Source organism: Oncorhynchus masou, unplaced genomic scaffold (genome assembly GCF_036934945.1).
Source record: "Oncorhynchus masou masou isolate Uvic2021 unplaced genomic scaffold, UVic_Omas_1.1 unplaced_scaffold_1949, whole genome shotgun sequence".
NCBI classification, from domain to species: domain Eukaryota; kingdom Metazoa; phylum Chordata; class Actinopteri; order Salmoniformes; family Salmonidae; genus Oncorhynchus; species Oncorhynchus masou.
This window is the reverse complement of record NW_027008443.1, coordinates 65,070-84,644: the sequence shown is the minus strand read 5'-3', so window position 1 is coordinate 84,644 and position 19,575 is coordinate 65,070. Positions and strand designations below refer to the sequence as shown.

General features: G+C 40.0%; 1 protein-coding gene across 1 annotated transcript; it reads left to right on the top strand.

The window, feature by feature from the left end:
* The first annotated feature begins 343 nt into the window (after window positions 1-343).
* LOC135532622 (cytochrome P450 3A27) lies at window positions 344-19,333 on the top strand. The gene is made up of 13 exons (XM_064960091.1): window positions 344-622; window positions 921-1,014; window positions 1,328-1,380; window positions 2,692-2,791; window positions 3,121-3,234; window positions 10,267-10,355; window positions 13,875-14,023; window positions 15,589-15,716; window positions 16,061-16,139; window positions 16,459-16,619; window positions 16,716-16,942; window positions 17,205-17,367; window positions 18,221-19,333. Exons 1-13 carry the CDS (start codon window positions 549-551, stop codon window positions 18,344-18,346), a joined length of 1,557 nt encoding a protein of 518 aa, XP_064816163.1. The 5' UTR covers window positions 344-548; the 3' UTR covers window positions 18,347-19,333.
* The last annotated feature ends 242 nt before the right edge of the window (window positions 19,334-19,575 follow it).

The following is a 19,575-nucleotide window of genomic DNA, read 5'->3' as shown; positions in this document are numbered from 1 at the left end:
AATAAGAGCTACGAAGCTAATATTTGTGAAAACTCTTCACATTTCATGGACCCAAGATCCAGAGGTAACGCTGTACAGTGCAGTAGAAGTCTGCCCCAAAGCAATTCTAATACAGCCACAGTGGAACTTCAACTATTTTTCATGTGTCATATGAACTACTTATTATCTTTGGTTTAATTCATATAACAACATTCTAACCCTGTATAGCATTATCTAATCCAAATATGGCATTATTACACCATTTTTATCCGTTTGCATCAGTTTCAGCATGAGACTTTTATTTTGAAGTCGAACTGCAAATTCCATTGTTGCTCATCCTTATTCTAGCTAGCATCACACAGGTGCTTTTCCGACGGGATACAATAACAACTTGTAACCTGCACGGTTGTTATTCGAGATCTGCAGCGTCAAAGAAGAACCACACTAGAACCTGGACAGATTAAACAACTCAAAATCTGTCAGACCATCGGAGAAGTGAACTCGAACGAGACTGAGAGAAAACGGAGCCTTTGTTTTCAGAAGCAGCAGGGAGGCGAACCGGAGGAAAGATGATGAGTTTTCTGCCATACTTCTCCGCTGAGACCTGGACCCTCCTGGCCCTCCTCATCACCCTCATTGTAGTGTAAGGACTTATATCAAATCAAATGTTATTTGTCACATTTATTGTAGTTAAACGGTGTAGACTAACAGTGAAATGCTTAGTTAGGGGTCCTTTTCCAACAATGCAAGATAAGATATACATATTGTATAGTTCTCTAGAACATACTGATAGTTAACGTTTTGTGTGTGTGTGTGTGTGTGTGTGTGTGTGTGTGTGTGTGTGTGTGTGTGTGTGTGTGTGTGTGTGTGTGTGTGTGTGTGTGTGTGTGTGTGTGTGTGTGTGTGTGTGTGTGTGTGTGTGTGTGTGCGTGTGTGTACAGGTACGGGTACTGGCCCTATGGTGTATTCACTAAGATGGGTATCCCTGGTCCCAAACCCCTACCTTACTTTGGCACAATGATGGAGTATAAAAAGGTTAGTACCCGTTCAGAATAAATATCTTTCTCATATTTTAAACAACAGTGTTATTTCCCCCATGTAAAACAATACATTGAGAAGGAAAAAGAGGACTAGCCGGTTGTTTTAACAATAGATAAATACATGGTAATATGAGACTTGATCCGTCTAGAAGTTGTGTTCCATGACCATAGAAAATAACCAACCCTCCTCAACTCTCACCTGTTTCAGGTGTGTTATCTGTTCAAGTGTAGGACACACCTACATGACCTTCAAGGGCATGCCCAGGCATGAATCAGCTGTTTCTCTCTCTCTCTATCTCTCTCTGCAGGGCTTCACTAACTTTGATACAGAGTGCTTTCAGAAGTATGGGAGAATCTGGGGGTGAGTTCAGTTGGCTGTACCGTACTAGGATGACTCACAACTGTACTATTCCTTACAATTCATCACCTGCTGGAGCTGTCATGTGACCATGAGGAATGTTAGTAGTAATATCAACAAGAACCAGAATAATGTTTTCTATGTAGTTTTATAAGAGGTGGTTAAATGTGTCGGTTTCCATGGTTACTTTCTAAATGTAAACTGTTACTAGTCTTACCTGTCCTACATTACCCCAAACTCAGTACCGTAATCTGATTACATTCAGTTACTAGTTTACCTGTTCAACTTTACCCCAAACTCAGTACTGTAATCTGATTACATTCAGTTACTAGTTTACCTGTCCTACATTACCCCAAACTCAGTACCGTAATCTGATTACATTCAGGTACTAGTTTACCTGTCCTACATTACCCCAAACTCAGTACCGTAATCTGATTACATTCAGTTACTAGTTTACCTGTTCAACTTTACCCCAAACTCAGTACTGTAATCTGATTACATTCAGTTACTAGTTTACCTGTCCTACATTACCCCAAACTCAGTACTGTAATCTGATTACATTCAGTTACTAGTTTACCTGTCCTACATTACCCCAAACTCAGTACCGTAATCTGATTAACCACTATATATTACCGTAATCTGATTACATTCAGTTACTCAGAACCCAACACTAATATATATAATAATATGCAGAAACAAATTTAAATTTGCACCGGTTTGAATGTCAGAAAACAGAGAAGTGTCAAAGATACATTTTTTTCACAAACATCCTTTTCTGAACTTAAAGTAATCCTCAAAGTTATCATCTAGTTTTTCAAATCTTAATATGTGTAATCTGATTATAATCGCTGTTAATGTAACAGTTTACAGTTACCGTTTAAAAAAAAGAACTATTTAATGATAAATTTTGCACGCCCAATTTTTCAGTTTTTGATTTGTTAAAAAAGTTTGAAATATCCAATAAATGTCGTTCCACTTCATGATTGTGTCCCACTTGTTGTTGATTCTTCACAAAAAAATACAGTTTTATATCTTTATGTTTGAAGCCTGAAATGTGGCAAAAGGTCGCAAAGTTCAAGGGGGCCGAATACTTTCGCAAGGCACTGTATATAGTGGTTAAAGCCAGGTGTGTTTCTCCTCTGTGAAGGATCTATGATGGGAGGCAGCCTGTTCTGTGTACCATGTAGGTGTATATATAGTGGTTAAAGCCAGGTGTGTTTCTCCTCTGTGAAGGATCTATGATGGGAGGCAGTCTGTACCATGTAGGTGTATATATAGTGGTTAAAGCCAGGTGCGTGTTTCTCCTCTGTGAAGGATCTATGATGGGAGGCAGCCTGTTCTGTGTATCATGGACAAAAGCATGATCAAGACCGTCCTGATTAAAGAGTGTTACAACATCTTCACCAACCGCAGGGTGAGACACACACACACACACACACACACACACACCTCTACACACACACACACACACACACACACACACACACACACACACACACACACACACACACCTCTACACACACCTCTACACACACACACACACACACACACACACACACACACACACACACACACACACACACACACCTGTTTGATAATTAATACAACTGTCCTCCATGTTTTAGGACTTCTGTCTGAATGGTGACCTGTTTGATAATTAATACAACTGTCCTCCATGTTGTAGAACTTCCATCTGAATGGTGAGCTGTTTGATAATTAATACAACTGTCCTCCATGTTGTAGAACTTCCATCTGAATGGTGAGCTGTTTGACGCGGTGTCCGTTGCCGAGGACGATTCATGGAGACGGATCCGTAGTGTCCTCTCACCTTCCTTTACCTCTGGACGACTAAAGGAGGTAGAACCATCCCTCCAACTCTCCCTTTATATGTTTTATCAACTTGTTATAAACACTATAGCTTGTTATAAACTCTATAAACTCATTATAGCGTGTTTTAAACACTTTATAGCTTGTTATAAACTCTATAAACTCATTATAGCTTGTTATAAACTCATTATAGCTTGTTATAACTCTATAAACTCATTATAGCCTGTTATAAACTCTATAACCTCAATATAGCTTGTTATAAACTCTTTATAAACTCAAAATAGCTTGTTATAAACTCTAAACTCAATATAGCTTGTTATAAATCTATAAACTCATTATAGCTTGTTATAAACTCTATAAACTCACTATAGCTTGTTATAAACTCATTATAGCTTGTTATAAACTCATTATAGCTTGTTATAAACTCTATAAACTCATTATAGCTTGTTATAAACTGATTATAGCTTGTTATAAACTCATTATAGCTTGTTATAACTCTATAAACTCATTATAGTATGTTATAAACTCTAAACTCAATATAGCTTGTTATAACTCTATAAACTCATTATAGCTTGTTATAAACTCTATAAACTCACTATAGCTTGTTATAAACTCATTATAGCTTGTTATAAACTCATTATAGCTTGTTATAAACTCTATAAACTCATTATAGCTTGTTATAAACTCATTATAGCTTGTTATAAACTCATTATAGCTTGTTATAACTCTATAAACTCATTATAGTATGTTATAAACACTAAACTCAATATAGCTTGTTATAAACTCTTTAAAAACTGTTTATAAACTCAATATAGCTTGTTATAATCTCTATAAACTCAATATAGCGTGTTATAAACTCTATAAACTCAATATAGCTTATTATACCCTCTTTGTAAACGCTTTATAGCTTGTTATAAACTCATTATAGCTTGTTATAAACTCATTATAGCTTGTTATAAGTCTATAAGCTCATTATAGCTTGTTATAAGCTCTATAAACTCATTATAGCTTGTTATAAAGTCATTATAGCTTGTTATAAACTCATTATAGCTTGTTATAACTCTATAAGCTCATTATAGCTTGTTATAACTCTATAAACTCATTATAGTATGTTATAAACACTAAACTCAATATAGCTTGTTATAAACTCTTTAAAAACTGTTTATAAACTCAATATAGCTTGTTATAATCTCTATAAACTCAATATAGCGTGTTATAAACTCTTTACTAACTCATTATAGCTTGTTATAAACTCTATAAACTCTTTATAAACTCATTATAGCTTGTTATAAACTCTTTACTAACTCATTATAGCTTGTTATAAACTCTTTACTAACTCATTATAGCTTGTTATAAACTCTTTACTAACTCATTATAGCTTGTTATAAACTCTTTACTAACTCATTATAGCTTGTTATAAACTCTTTACTAACTCATTATAGCCTGTTATAAACTCTTTAGAAACTCATTATAGCTTGTTATAAAATCTTTACTAACTCATTATAGCTTGTTATAAACTCTATAAACTCTTTATAAACTCATTATAGCTTGTTATAAACTCTTTACTAAGTCATTATAGTTATGGGTCTGAATTAATAACTGCTATAGTCTACCACCATCTGAGTGGTTATGGGTCTGAATGGTTATGGGTCTGAATTAATAACTGCTATAGTCTACCACCATCTGAATGATTATAGGTCTGAATGGTTATGGGTCTGAATTAATAACTGCTATAGTCTACCACCATCTGAATGGTTATGGGTCTGAATTAATAACTGCTATAGTCTACCACCATCAGAATGGTTATGGGACTGAATTAATAACTGCTATAGTCTACCACCAACTGAATGGTTATGGGTCTGAATTAATAACTGCTATAGTCTACCACCATCTGAATGGTTATGGGTCTGAATTAATAACTGCTATAGTCTACCACCATCTGAATGGTTATGGGTCTGAATGGTTATTGGTCTGAATTAATAACTGCTATAGTCTACCACCATCTGAATGGTTATGGGACTGAATTAATAACTGCTACAGTCTACCACCATCTGAATGGTTATGGGTCTGAATTAATAACTGCTATAGTCTACCACCATCTGAATGGTTATGGGTCTGAATTAATAACTGCTATAGTCTACCACCATCTGAATGGTTATGGGTCTGAATTAATAACTGCTATAGTCTACCACCATCTGAATGGTTATGGGTCTGAAATAATAACTGCTATAGTCTAGCACCATCTGAATGGTTATGGGTCTGAATTAATAACTGCTATAGTCTACCACCATCTGAATGGTTCTGGGTCTGAATTAATAACTGCTATAGTCTACCACCATCTGAATGGTTATGGGTCTGAATTAATAACTGCTATAGTCTACCACCATCTGAATGGTTATGGGTCTGAATGGTTATGGGTCTGAGTTAATAACTGCTATAGTCTACCACCATCTGAATGGTTATGGGTCTGAATTAATAACTGCTATATTCTACCACCATCTGAATGGTTATGGGTCTGAATGGTTATGGGTCTGAATTAATAACTGCTATAGTCTACCACCATCAGAATGGTTATGGGACTGAATTAATAACTGCTATAGTCTACCACCAACTGAATGGTTATGGGTCTGAATTAATAACTGCTATAGTCTACCACCATCTGAATGGTTATGGGTCTGAATGGTTATTGGTCTGAATTAATAACTGCTATAGTCTACCACCATCTGAATGGTTGGGGGACTGAATTAATAACTGCTACATTCTACCACCATCTGAATGGTTATGGGTCTGAATGGTTATGGGTCTGAATTAATAACTGCTATAGTCTACCACCATCAGAATGGTTATGGGACTGAATTAATAACTGCTATAGTCTAACACCATCTGAATGGTTATGGGTCTGAATTAATAACTGCTATAGTCTACCACCATCTGAATGGTTATGGGTCTGAATTAATAACTGCTATAGTCTACCACCATCTGAATGGTTATGGGTCTGAAATAATAACTGCTATAGTCTACCACCATCTGAATGGTTATGGGTCTGAAATAATAACTGCTATAGTCTACCACCATCTGAATGGTAATGGAACCAAATGGTTCTGGGTCTGAGTTAATAACTGCTATAGTCTACCACCATCTGAATGGTTATGGGTCTGAATGGTTGTGGGTCTGAATTAATAACTGCTATAGTCTACTACCATCTGAATGGTTATGGGTCTGAATTAATAACTGCTATAGCCTACCACCATCTGAATGGTTATGGGTCTGAATTAATAACTGCTATAGTCTACCACCATCTGAATGGTTATGGGTCTGAATGGTTGTGGGTCTGAATTAATAACTGCTATAGTCTACCACCATCTGAATGGTTATGGGTCTGAATTAATAACTGCTATAGTCTACCACCATCTGAGTGGTTATGGGTCTGAATTAATAACTGCTATAGTCTACCACCAACTGAATGGTTATGGGTCTGAAATAATAACTGCTATAGTCTACCACCATCTGAGTGGTTATGGGTCTGAATGGTTATGGGTCTGAATTAATAACTGCTATAGTCTACCACCATCTGAATGATTATAGGTCTGAATGGTTATGGGTCTGAATTAATAACTGCTATAGTCTACCACCATCTGAATGGTTATGGGTCTGAATTAATAACTGCTATAGTCTACCACCATCAGAATGGTTATGGGACTGAATTAATAACTGCTATAGTCTACCACCAACTGAATGGTTATGGGTCTGAATTAATAACTGCTATAGTCTACCACCATCTGAATGGTTATGGGTCTGAATTAATAACTGCTATAGTCTACCACCATCTGAATGGTTATGGGTCTGAATGGTTATTGGTCTGAATTAATAACTGCTATAGTCTACCACCATCTGAATGGTTATGGGACTGAATTAATAACTGCTACAGTCTACCACCATCTGAATGGTTATGGGTCTGAATTAATAACTGCTATAGTCTACCACCATCTGAATGGTTATGGGTCTGAATTAATAACTGCTATAGTCTACCACCATCTGAATGGTTATGGGTCTGAATTAATAACTGCTATAGTCTACCACCATCTGAATGGTTATGGGTCTGAAATAATAACTGCTATAGTCTAGCACCATCTGAATGGTTATGGGTCTGAATTAATAACTGCTATAGTCTACCACCATCTGAATGGTTATGGGTCTGAATTAATAACTGCTATAGTCTACCACCATCTGAATGGTTATGGGTCTGAATTAATAACTGCTATAGTCTACCACCATCTGAATGGTTATGGGTCTGAATGGTTATGGGTCTGAGTTAATAACTGCTATAGTCTACCACCATCTGAATGGTTATGGGTCTGAGTTAATAACTGCTATAGTCTACCACCATCTGAATGGTTATGGGTCTGAATTAATAACTGCTATATTCTACCACCATCTGAATGGTTATGGGTCTGAATGGTTATGGGTCTGAATTAATAACTGCTATAGTCTACCACCATCAGAATGGTTATGGGACTGAATTAATAACTGCTATAGTCTACCACCAACTGAATGGTTATGGGTCTGAATTAATAACTGCTATAGTCTACCACCATCTGAATGGTTATGGGTCTGAATGGTTATTGGTCTGAATTAATAACTGCTATAGTCTACCACCATCTGAATGGTTGGGGGACTGAATTAATAACTGCTACATTCTACCACCATCTGAATGGTTATGGGTCTGAATGGTTATGGGTCTGAATTAATAACTGCTATAGTCTACCACCATCAGAATGGTTATGGGACTGAATTAATAACTGCTATAGTCTAACACCATCTGAATGGTTATGGGTCTGAATTAATAACTGCTATAGTCTACCACCATCTGAATGGTTATGGGTCTGAATTAATAACTGCTATAGTCTACCACCATCTGAATGGTTATGGGTCTGAAATAATAACTGCTATAGTCTACCACCATCTGAATGGTTATGGGTCTGAAATAATAACTGCTATAGTCTACCACCATCTGAATGGTAATGGAACCAAATGGTTCTGGGTCTGAGTTAATAACTGCTATAGTCTACCACCATCTGAATGGTTATGGGTCTGAATGGTTGTGGGTCTGAATTAATAACTGCTATAGTCTACTACCATCTGAATGGTTATGGGTCTGAATTAATAACTGCTATAGCCTACCACCATCTGAATGGTTATGGGTCTGAATTAATAACTGCTATAGTCTACCACCATCTGAATGGTTATGGGTCTGAATGGTTGTGGGTCTGAATTAATAACTGCTATAGTCTACCACCATCTGAATGGTTATGGGTCTGAATTAATAACTGCTATAGTCTACCACCATCTGAGTGGTTATGGGTCTGAATTAATAACTGCTATAGTCTACCACCAACTGAATGGTTATGGGTCTGAAATAATAACTTCTATAGTCTACCACCATCTGAGTGGTTATGGGTCTGAATGGTTATGGGTCTGAATTACTAACTGCTATAGTCTGCCACCATCTGAATGGTTATGGGTCTGAATTAATAACTGATACAGTCTACCACCATCTGAATGGTTATGGGTCTGAATTAATAACTGCTATAGTCTACCACCATCTGAGTGGTTATGGGTCTGAATGGTTGTGGGACTGAATTAATAACTGCTATAGTCTACCACCATCTGAATGGTTATGGGTCTGAATTAATAACTGCTATAGTCTACCACCATCTGAATGATTATGGGTCTAAATTAATAACTGCTACAGTCTAGCACCATCTGAATGGTTATGGGTCTGAATTAATAACTGCTACAGTCTAGCACCATCTGAATGGTTATGGGTCTGAATTAATAACTGCTATAGTCTACCACCATCTGAATGGTTATGGGTCTGAATTAATAACTGCTATAGTCTACCACCATCTGAATGGTTATGGGTCTGAATTCATAACTGCTATAGTCTACCACCATCTGAATGGTTATGGGTCTGAATTAATAACTGCTATAGTCTACCACCATCTGAATGGTTATGGGTCTGAATTCATAACTGCTATAGTCTACCACCATCTGAATGGTTATGGGTCTGAATTAATAACTGATACAGTCTACCACCATCTGAATGGTTATGGGTCTGAATAACTAACTGCAATAGCTTTCACTCTTCTTTCAAACTACCCGTGATTTCTACCCGTGATTTTTACCCATGATTTCTACCCGTGATTTCTACCCGTGATTTCTACCTGTGATTTCTATTGACTGCTGTATTTAACATTCATCAAACAAGAGCTTGCATCCCTCTTCGATTAGTCTATTTGTATAGGAAATGCAACAACAACAAAAATGTCTAGCAAGCTATTCTAGTCTATCTTTTCCTGAATGGGAATCCAAGCGCTAAGGAACGTAATTGACTGGTTTCTCTTAGTTATTTGTCCCGGGAAAAGGGAGTGGTTTTGTGCGTTAATCTCGGTAACCGGGTTATGGCCATTCAACCCTAATCATGAAGCAGCACTCTCTACCTCTCCCTCTACCTCTCCCTCTACCTCTCTCTCTCTCTCTCTCTCTCTCTCTCTCTACCTCTCTCTCTCTCTCCCTCTACCTCTCTCTCTCACCCTCTCTCTCTCTCCCTCTCCCTCTCTCTCTCTCTACCTCTCTCTCTCTCTCTCTACTTCTCTCTCTCTCCCTCTACCTCTCCCTCTCTCTCTCTCTACCTCTCTCTCTCTCTCCCTCTACCTCTCCCTCTCTCTCTCTCTCTACCTCTCAATTCAATTCAATTCAAGGGCTTTATTGGCATGGGAAACATGTGTTAACATTGCCAAAGCAAGTGAAGTAGATAATATATAAAGTGAATATATAAAGTGAAATAAACAATAAAAATTAACAGTAAACATAACACATACAGAAGTTTCAAAACAATAAAGACATTACAAACGTCATATTATATATATATATATACAATGTTTTAACAATGTACAAATGGTAAAGGACACAAGATAAAATAAACAAGCATAAATATGGGTCTCTCTCTCTATCCCTCTACCTCTCTCTCTCTCTATCTCTCTCTGTCTCTCTCTCCTCTAGATGTTTGGTATCATGAAGCAGCACTCTGCTAACCTGCTGAATGGAATGAAGAAGCAGGCAGATAAAGACCAGACCATCGAAGTGAAGGAGTGAGTCCTGACCTCTGACCTCTAACCTCTGACATTTCAACTTACACCTCTGAGTCTTAATTGTAATACACATACAGTGGCAAGAAAAAGTATGTGAACCGTTTGGAATGACCTGTATTTCTGCATTACATTTACATTACATTTAAGTCATTTAGCAGACGCTCTTATCCAGAGCGACTTACAAATTGGTGAATTCACCTTCTGACATCCAGTGGAACAGCCACTTTACAATAGTGCATCTAAATCATTTAGGGGGGTGAGAAGGATTACTTATCCTATCCTAGGTATTCCTTGAAGAGGTGGGGTTTCAGGTGTCTCCGGAAGGTGGTGATTGACTCCGCTGTCCTGGCGTCGTGAGGGAGTTTGTTCCACCATTGGGGGGCCAGAGCAGCGAACAGTTTTGACTGGGCTGAGCGGGAACTGTACTTCCTCAGTGGTAGGGAGGCGAGCAGGCCAGAGGTGGATGAACGCAGTGCCCTTGTTTGGGTGTAGGGCCTGATCAGAGCCTGGAGGTACTACGGTGCCGTGCATAAATGGTCATCGAATTTGATCTGATCTTCATCTAAGTTACGACCATTCTGTTGTTGATTTACTTCTGTGTTTTGGGTCGTTGTCCTGTTGTATCACCCAACTTCTGTTGACATTCAATTGGCGGACAGATAGCCTTCCATTCTCCTTCAAAATGTATTGATAAACTTGGGAATACATTTTTCCGTTCATGATAGCAAGCTGTCCAGGCCCTGACGCATCAAAGCAGCCCCAAACCATGACGCTCCGTCCACCAGACTTTACAGTTGGGGAAGAGGTTTTGATGTTGGTGTGCTGTGCCTTTTTTTTCTCCAGACATAGTGTTGTGTGTTCCTTTCAACCAACTAAACCTTAGTTTAATCTGTACACAACATATTTGGCCAGTAGCTTTGTGGAAAATCCAGGTGCACTTTTACAAACTTCAGACGTGCAGCAATGTTTTCTTGGACAGCAGTGGCTTCTTCCGTGGTTCCTCCCATGAACACCATTCGTGTTTAGTGTTTTACGTATCGTAGACTCGTCCACAGAGATGTTAGCATGTTCCAGAGGTTTCTGTAAGTCTTTAGCTGACAATCTAGGATTCTTCTTATGCTCATTGAGCATTCTGCGCTGTGCTCTTGCAGTCATCTTTGCAGGACGGCCACTCCTAGGGAGAGTAGCAACAGTGCTGAACATTCTCCATGTATAGACAATTTGTCTTACCGTGGACTGATGAACATCAAGGTTTTTAGAGATACTTCTGTAACCCTTTCCAGTTTTATGCAAGTCAGCAATTCTTAATCTTAGGTCTTCTGAGATCTCGTTTGTTCGAGGCATGGTTCACATAAGGCAATGCTTCTTGTGAATAGCAAACTCACATTTTTATAGGGCAGGGCAGCTCAAAACAACTTCTCCAATCTTGTCTCATTGATTGGACTCCAGATTAGCTGACTCCTGACTCCAATTAGTTTTTGTCATTAGCCTAGGGGAGTTCACATACTTTTTCCAACCTACACTGTGAATGTTTAAATTATGTATTCAAAATAGACAATAAAAATACAATAATTTGTGTTATTAGTTTAAGAAGACTGTGTTTGTCTATTGTTGTGACTTAGATGAAGATGAGATCAAATTTTATAACTAATTTATTTAGAAATCCAGGTAATTCCAAAGGGTTCACATACTTTGTCTTGCCAATGTAGTTGTGTGATCAGTAGATGTGTGGTCAGTAGACGTGTGGTCAGTAGATTTGTGGTCAGTAGTTGTGGTCAATAGTTGTGTGGTTGTCGTCAGTAGTTGTGTGGTCAGATGTGTGGTCAGTAGATTTGTGGTCAGTAGTGGTGATGAATAGTTGTGTGGTTGTAGTCAGTAGTTTTGTGGTTGGTAGTTGTGGTTGGTAGTTGTGGTCAGTAACTGTGTGGTTGTGGTCAATAGTTGTGTTGCTGTGGTCAGTAGTTGTGTGGTCAGTAGTTGTGTTCAGTAGTTATGTTTGGTAATTGTGGTCAATAGTTGTGTGGTTGTGGTCAGTAGTTGTGTTCAGTAGTTATGTTTGGTAATTGTGGTCAATAGTTGTGTGGTTGTGGTCAGTAGTTGTGTTCAGTAGTTGTGTGGTCAGTAGATGTGTGGTTGTGGTCAGTAACTGTGTGATTGTGGTCAGTAGTTGTGTGATTGTGGTCAGTAGTTGTGTGGTTGTGGTCCGTAACTGTGTGATTGTGGTCAGTAGTTAGTTGTGTGGTCAGTAGGTGTGTGGTCAGTAGTTGTGTGGTCAGTAACTGTGTGATTGTGGTCAGTAGTTGTGTGGTTGTGGTCAGTAGTTGTGTGGTTGTGGTCAGTAGTTGTGGTCAATAGTTGAGTGGTCAGTAGTTGTGGTCAGTAACTGTGTGGTTGCGGTCAATAGTTGTGTGGTTGTGGTCAGTAGTTGTGGTCAGTAGTTATGTGGTCAGTAACTGTGTGATTGTGGTCAGTAGTTGTGTGGTCAGTAGTTGTGTGGTCAGTAGTTGTGTGGTTGTGGTCAGTAACTGTGTGGTTGTGGTCAGTAGTTGTGTGGTTGTGGTTAGTAGTTGTGGTCAATAGTTGAGTGGTCAGGTGTTGTGGTCAGTAACTGTGTGGTTGGGGTCAATAGTTGTGTTGCTGTGGTCAGTCATTGTGTGGTCAGTAACGGTTTGGTTGTGGTTAGTAGTTGTGGTTAGTAACTGTGGTTGTGGTCAATGGTTGTGCGGTTGTGGTCAGTCGTTGTGTGATTGTGGTCAATAGTTGTGTGTTCTGTAGTTGTGTGGTTGTGGTCAGTAGTTGTGTGGTCAGTAGTTGTGTGGTTGTGGTCAGTAGTTGTGTAGTTGTGGTCAGTAGTTGTGTTGCTGTGGTCAGTAGTTGGGTGGTCAGTAGTTGTGGTCAGTAATTGTGGTCAGTAGTTGTGGTCAGTAGGTGTGATCAGTAGTTGTGTGGTCAGTAGTTGTGTGGTTGTGGTAAGTAGCTGTGGTCAGTTGTTGTGTTGTTGTGGTAGGTAGTTGCGTTGTTGTGTGGTCAGTAGTTGTGTGGTTGTGGTCAGTAGTTGGGTGGTCAGTAGTTGTGTAGTTGTGGTCAGTAGTTGTGTTGCTGTGGTCAGTAGTTGTGGTCAGTAGTTGTGGTCAGTAATTGTGGTCAGTAGTTGTGGTCAGTAGGTGTGATCAGTAGTTGTGTGGTCAGTAGTTGTGTGGTTGTGGTCGGTAGCTGTGGTCAGTTGTTGTGTTGTTGTGGTAGGTAGTTGCGTTGTTTTGTGGTCAGTAGTTGTGTGGTTGTGGTTGTGTTGCAGGTTCTTTGGGCCCTACAGTATGGACGTGGTTGTGATCAGTAGTTGTGTAGTTGTGTGGTCAGTAGTTGTGTGGTCGGTAGCTGTGTGGTGTGTAATTGTGGTTGTGTTGCAGGTTCTTTGGGCCCTACAGTATGGACGTGGTTGTGATCAGTAGTTGTGTAGTTGTGTGGTCAGTAGTTGTGTGGTCAGTAGCTGTGTGGTGTGTAATTGTGGTTGTGTTGCAGGTTCTTTGGGCCCTACAGTATGGACGTGGTCACCAGCACAGCCTTCAGTGTGGACATTGACTCTCTGAACAACCCTTCAGACCCCTTTGTCTCCAACGTCAAGAAGATGCTCAAGTTCGACCTGTTCAACCCACTGTTCCTCCTAGTCGGTGAGACCACACACACACGCATTCGCAGACACACAAGGACGCAAAGTTTACTTTTTAATCCTATAAAGTTGTATGCCTCTGTATAAGAAGGGTATAAAGTCTGACCCTGGGATTTATAGGCCTGTATGTATCCTCTATGCTAGGCTAGAAAGTCCAAGCTGCTTGATAAGGACTCCATGAAAGTGCTAGCTTCTGGCGTTCCGCAGGGGAGCGTGCTTGGGCCTCTGCTGTATATATTGTATATTAACGATATGATGAAAGATGCTTGTTCTTGCTGTCTTTTTCTTTATGTGGATGACTACACTTCTGGTGTCTCACAAAAGTAATACTGTGTTGGAGAGCATACTTAGCACAGAGCTTACTAACATTAGCAAATAGCTTGGAGATATTAAGTTATATCTGTACTTAGGGAAAACCTGAAGCAATTATTTTTTGTTCCAGACCTAAATTGAGTAGGTCCTCTAAAATCAGAGTGGAGATAGGGGGTGAGGTGCTGACTACTCAAACCTCTGTTAGCTACTTGGGATGTATCCTTGATGGAAGCTTGGGAGGTGTGAGCATGGCCAATAAGGTGCTAGGGAAGGTTAATGCAAGGATTAAGTTTTTGGCTAGAAAGTCCAAGCTGCTGGATAAGGACTCCATGAAAGTGCTAGCTACTGCCCTCATTCAATGCCATTTTGACTATGCTAGTACTTCCTGGTTTGGGGGCTTATCTAATCTTATGAAGGGGAAGCTCCAGATAGCCCAGAATAAGCTGATCAGGGAAGTATTGAAGGTGAGTCCACGTACTCCCATAGGCAGGAGCTGCTTTCAGGAACTAAACTGGCTGCCTGTTGAGGCTAGGGTTTCCCAGACGAGACTAGGTCTGGTTAACAGAAGTATTTATGGTCCTGGTTCAGGAGTAATGCTGGGAAAGGTACTGTCTTGTATACTGGAGCCTCAGAATGAAATGAGTTGCCTCTGCCCATAACAACAACATCCTCTCTGGGCAACTTTAAAAATAAAGTAAAACTGTGTTTGATGTCTTCTGTGCCCATATGAATAACCCCTATGATGTAACTGGATTGATGAGATAGATGTTATTCTTCTCTGTTGTTGTTTGATTATTTCACAGCCATACTGTGTTTGATCTTGTCCAGCCATCTTGTCTCAAAGAGGAACACAATGGAAACAAGTCCCAGACTTTATTGTGTTTTATCCTCCATGATTTAACAATGGAAACAAGTCCCAGACTGTATAGTGTTTTATCCTCCATGATTTAACAATGGAAACAAGTCCCAGACTGTATAGTGTTTTATCCTCCATGATTTAACAATGGAAACAAGTCCCAGACTGTATTGTCTGTTATCCTCCATGATTTAACAATGGAAATAAGTCCCAGAATGTATTGTCTGTTATCCTCCATGATTTTATTCATGTGCTGTATGGCTTTTTCAAGTTTTATGTGTGCTTTTCTTTTTAAATGGTCGAATTAATAAACTAAACTAAAACTTTCTGTAAAACGTTCCTCTCCTCCTCTCCCGTCCTCCCCTCCATTCCTCTCCTCCTCTCCTCTCCTTCTCCAGCTTTCTTTCCCTTCACAGGTCCTATCTTGGAGAAGATGAAGTTTTCTTTCTTCCCGGCTGCGGTGACAGACTTCTTTTATGCCTCGCTGGCTAAGATCAAATCTGGACGTGACTCTGGGATCTCAACCGTAAACATGTTTTATATTTTTATTTAATTATTTTGATATTTTCATCTATACATTTACATTTGTAATGGAATATTCTGTATTTACTTATTAAGTTTAGGAAAACCTATGTAACTAGTAATGGACACCAATATGAAACGTCCATATCGATATCATGTTGGAATTTAAAAATACTATTATTGGGACCCAAATATCTGCATTCATATTAGAATCAGTTTGTGTTGGTTGTGATTGGTCGAGATCCAGTAGAATCTGTTTGTGTTGGTTGTGATTGGTCCAGATACAGTGGAATCTGTTTGTGTTGGATGTGATTGGACGGATTTGACCTCATGTCTTTCTGCTTCCAGAATCGGGTGGATTTCTTACAGCTGATGATCGACTCTCAGAAAGGCAACGACACAAAGACAGGAGAGGAACAGTCTAAAGGTACCTGCCGAACAAACAACTGTAATCTACTGTTACAAACACACACCTGTTACAAACACACACCTGTAAGCTACTGTTACCAACACACACCTGTAAACTACTGTTACAAACACACACCTGTAAACTACTGTTACAAACACACACCTGTTACAAACACACACCTGTTACAAACACACAACTGTAAACTACTGTTACAAACACACACCTGTAAACTACTGTTACATACACACACCTGTTACAAACACACACCTGTAAACTACTGCTACACACACCTGGAATCTCTCTCTCTCCCTCCTCTCCTCTCTCTCTCCCTCCACAGGACTGACTGATCATGAGATCTTGTCTCAGGCCATGATCTTCATCTTCGCCGGCTACGAGACCAGCAGCAGTACAATGAGTTTCCTGGCCTATAACCTGGCAACCAACCCCCATGTCATGACCAAACTGCAGGAGGAGATAGATACTGTGTTCCCCAACAAGGTAACCCCCACACCATGACGAAACTGCATGAGGAGATAGATACTGTGTGGGTGCCAGATGTGGTGACGTACTGATTTGTATGTAACCTCGGTGCAGGCTCCAATCCAGTACGAAGCTCTGATGCAGATGGACTATTTGGACTGTGTTTTGAACGAGTCTCTGAGACTGTACCCCATCGCCCCGCGACTAGAGAGGGTCGCCAAGAAGACGGTGGAGATCAATGGCATCATCATCCCCAAAGACTGCGTTGTCCTGGTTCCCACATGGACCCTTCACCGTGACCCAGAGATCTGGTCCGACCCTGAGGAGTTCAAACCAGAGAGGTACTGGGCCGCATTGTAACCACAGCACAACCATAACACAACCTTAATAGAACCACAGTACAACAATAACACAACCACAAATCAACTACAATACAATGTGTAATGTGTCTGAACCACAACCACAAATCAACAACAACACAATGTTTAATGTTTCTGAACCACAACCACAAATCAACTACAATACAATGTGTAATATGTCTGGACCACAACCACAAATCAACTACAATACAATGTGTAATGTGTCTGCCCTCCCCCTGTCCAGGTTCAGTAAGGAGAACAAGGAGCCTATTGATCCATACACGTACATGCCGTTTGGGGCGGGGCCCAGGAACTGTATCGGGATGCGCTTCGCCCTGATCATGATCAAACTGGCCATGGTCGAGCTCCTCCAGAGTTTCACTTTCTCCGTCTGCGACGAGACCGAGGTGAGACGCTCACCTGAGCAGACAGAATATGACATCATCAAACATCAGTATCTGTTTCAGCATGGTCAGCACCTGTTTTAACATGGACCTGTTTTAACATGGTCACCACCTGTTATAACATGGACCTATTTTAACATGGACCTGTTTTAACATGGTCACCACCTGTTATAACATGGTCACCACCTGTTTTAACATGGTCACCACCTGTTTTAACATGGTCACCAATTGTTTTAACATGGTCACCACCTGTTTTAACATGGTCACCACCTCGTTTAACATGGTCACCACCTGTTTTAACATGGACCTGTTTTAACATGGACCTGTTTTAACATGGTCACCACCTGTTTTAACATGGACCTGTTTTAACATGGACCTGTTTTAACATGGTCACCACCTGTTTTAACATGGACCTGTTTTAGCTTGGTCACCACCTGTTTTAACATGGACCTGTTTTAACATGGACCTGATTTAACATGGACCTGTTTTAACATGGCCACCACCTGTTTTAACGTGGTCAGCGCCTGTTTTAACATGGTCACCGCCTGTTTTAACATGGTCAGTGCCTGTTTTAACATGGTCACCGCCTGTTTTAACATGGTCACCGCCTGTTTTAACATGGTCACCACCGGTTTTAACATGGACACCACCGGTTTTAACATGGACCTATTTTAACATGGTCACCACCTGTTTTAACATGGTCAGCACCTGTTTTAACATGGTCAACACCTGTTTTAACATGGTCAACACCTGGTTTAACATGGTCAGCACCTGGTTTATCATGGTCTGTTATTCTCTATAGATCCTGTTGGAGATGGACAACCAGGGTTATGTTCTGATATTTTATTCTCTATAGATCCCTCTGGAGATGGACAACCAGGGTCTGCTGATGCCAAAACGACCAATCAAACTGAGGCTGGAGGCCCGTAGAAACACCCTGAGCAACACCACAGCTACCACTCTGAAGAGTCCAACAACGTGACCAAATGCAGTAGCACCCTACCCTGGAGTACCTCTCTCTCTCTTCCCCCTCTCCCCCCCACACAAAAGGGCAGACAGAAATACTCCTCTGCACGCACCCTCACCCCGCTAATTCTGGGATCTTTTATTTCAGCTCATGAAACATTTTTGTTCAACAGCCTCTCTATCTATCTATCTGTCTGTCTATCTGTCTGTCTATCTGTCTGTCTATCTGTCTATCTATCTGTCTGTCTATCTGTCTATCTGTCTGTCTGTCGATCGGCTACTGAATATTCAGGCCTTATCCTATAAGATACTGAATATTCAGGCTGGGATTCAATAGGCTACTTAATTAATATAATATGATATTAAGACTGCATTCACAATGAATGAACTGACTGAACTGAACAATCAGAAATGACCTTTAAAATGGCACATAGCTGACAAAGCGCTGGGATTGAATCCTGGTCTCAGTCTCATGCTTGGTTTGAGTAGGACTCAGAAACCCATTTCCACCAGATAACAGAGAGATAGAAATACTATGGATGCATTAGAGGTACATGTCTTGTTAAAGTTCAACACCAGGGGTATTAAATCCATGGCATGATGTCATGTCTGGATCCTGCACACTGGTGGCTGGTGGCTGGAATTCTCCTAGAATGTAGAACCTTAGCTGGTGTTCTCTAGAACTGTACTCTCATTCTGTTCCTCTGGGTGTTCTGCTGTCCAGTCATTCCAAAATAGAATCTTTACTGTCTAATCTAGAGGTACATGTCTTGTTAAAGTTCAACACCAGGGGTATTAAATCCATGGCATGATGTCATGTCTGGATCCTGCACACTGGTGGCTGGTGGCTGGAATTCTCCTAGAATGTAGAACCTTAGCTGGTGTTCTCTAGAACTGTACTCTCATTCTGTTCCTCTGGGTGTTCTGCTGTCCAGTCATTCCTAAATAGAATCTTTACTGTCTAATCATCACAAACCAATAAAATCATCACACTAATGAACAAGGTCGTCTGTGTATTTATTAACATTCATAAGACAAAACGTAAGACACAAACACACACAAATATACATGAGAACAATCAATATAGATTGATTTGTGTTATTTATCAAGACATACTGTATTTCTAATTTCATTCAGCTCGCCTAATTGTAGTGTGACGACTTGGTCGTCCACACGTTTCTTTTCAGATCCCAATACCGCCCCTGTGTGGCCGTTGGATGTAAATACACAGCCCAGGTCCCATTA

Bases quoted from the DNA above. Each gene is read 5' to 3' on its own strand.
- LOC135532622 (XM_064960091.1), top strand. From the start codon at position 549: ATGATGAGTTTTCTGCCATACTTCTCCGCTGAGACCTGGACCCTCCTG. The intron at 1,015-1,327 runs GTTAGTACCCGT...CTCTCTCTGCAG, and splicing joins CAATGATGGAGTATAAAAAG to GGCTTCACTAACTTTGATAC. The intron at 17,368-18,220 runs GTGAGACGCTCA...TATTCTCTATAG, and splicing joins CCGTCTGCGACGAGACCGAG to ATCCCTCTGGAGATGGACAA.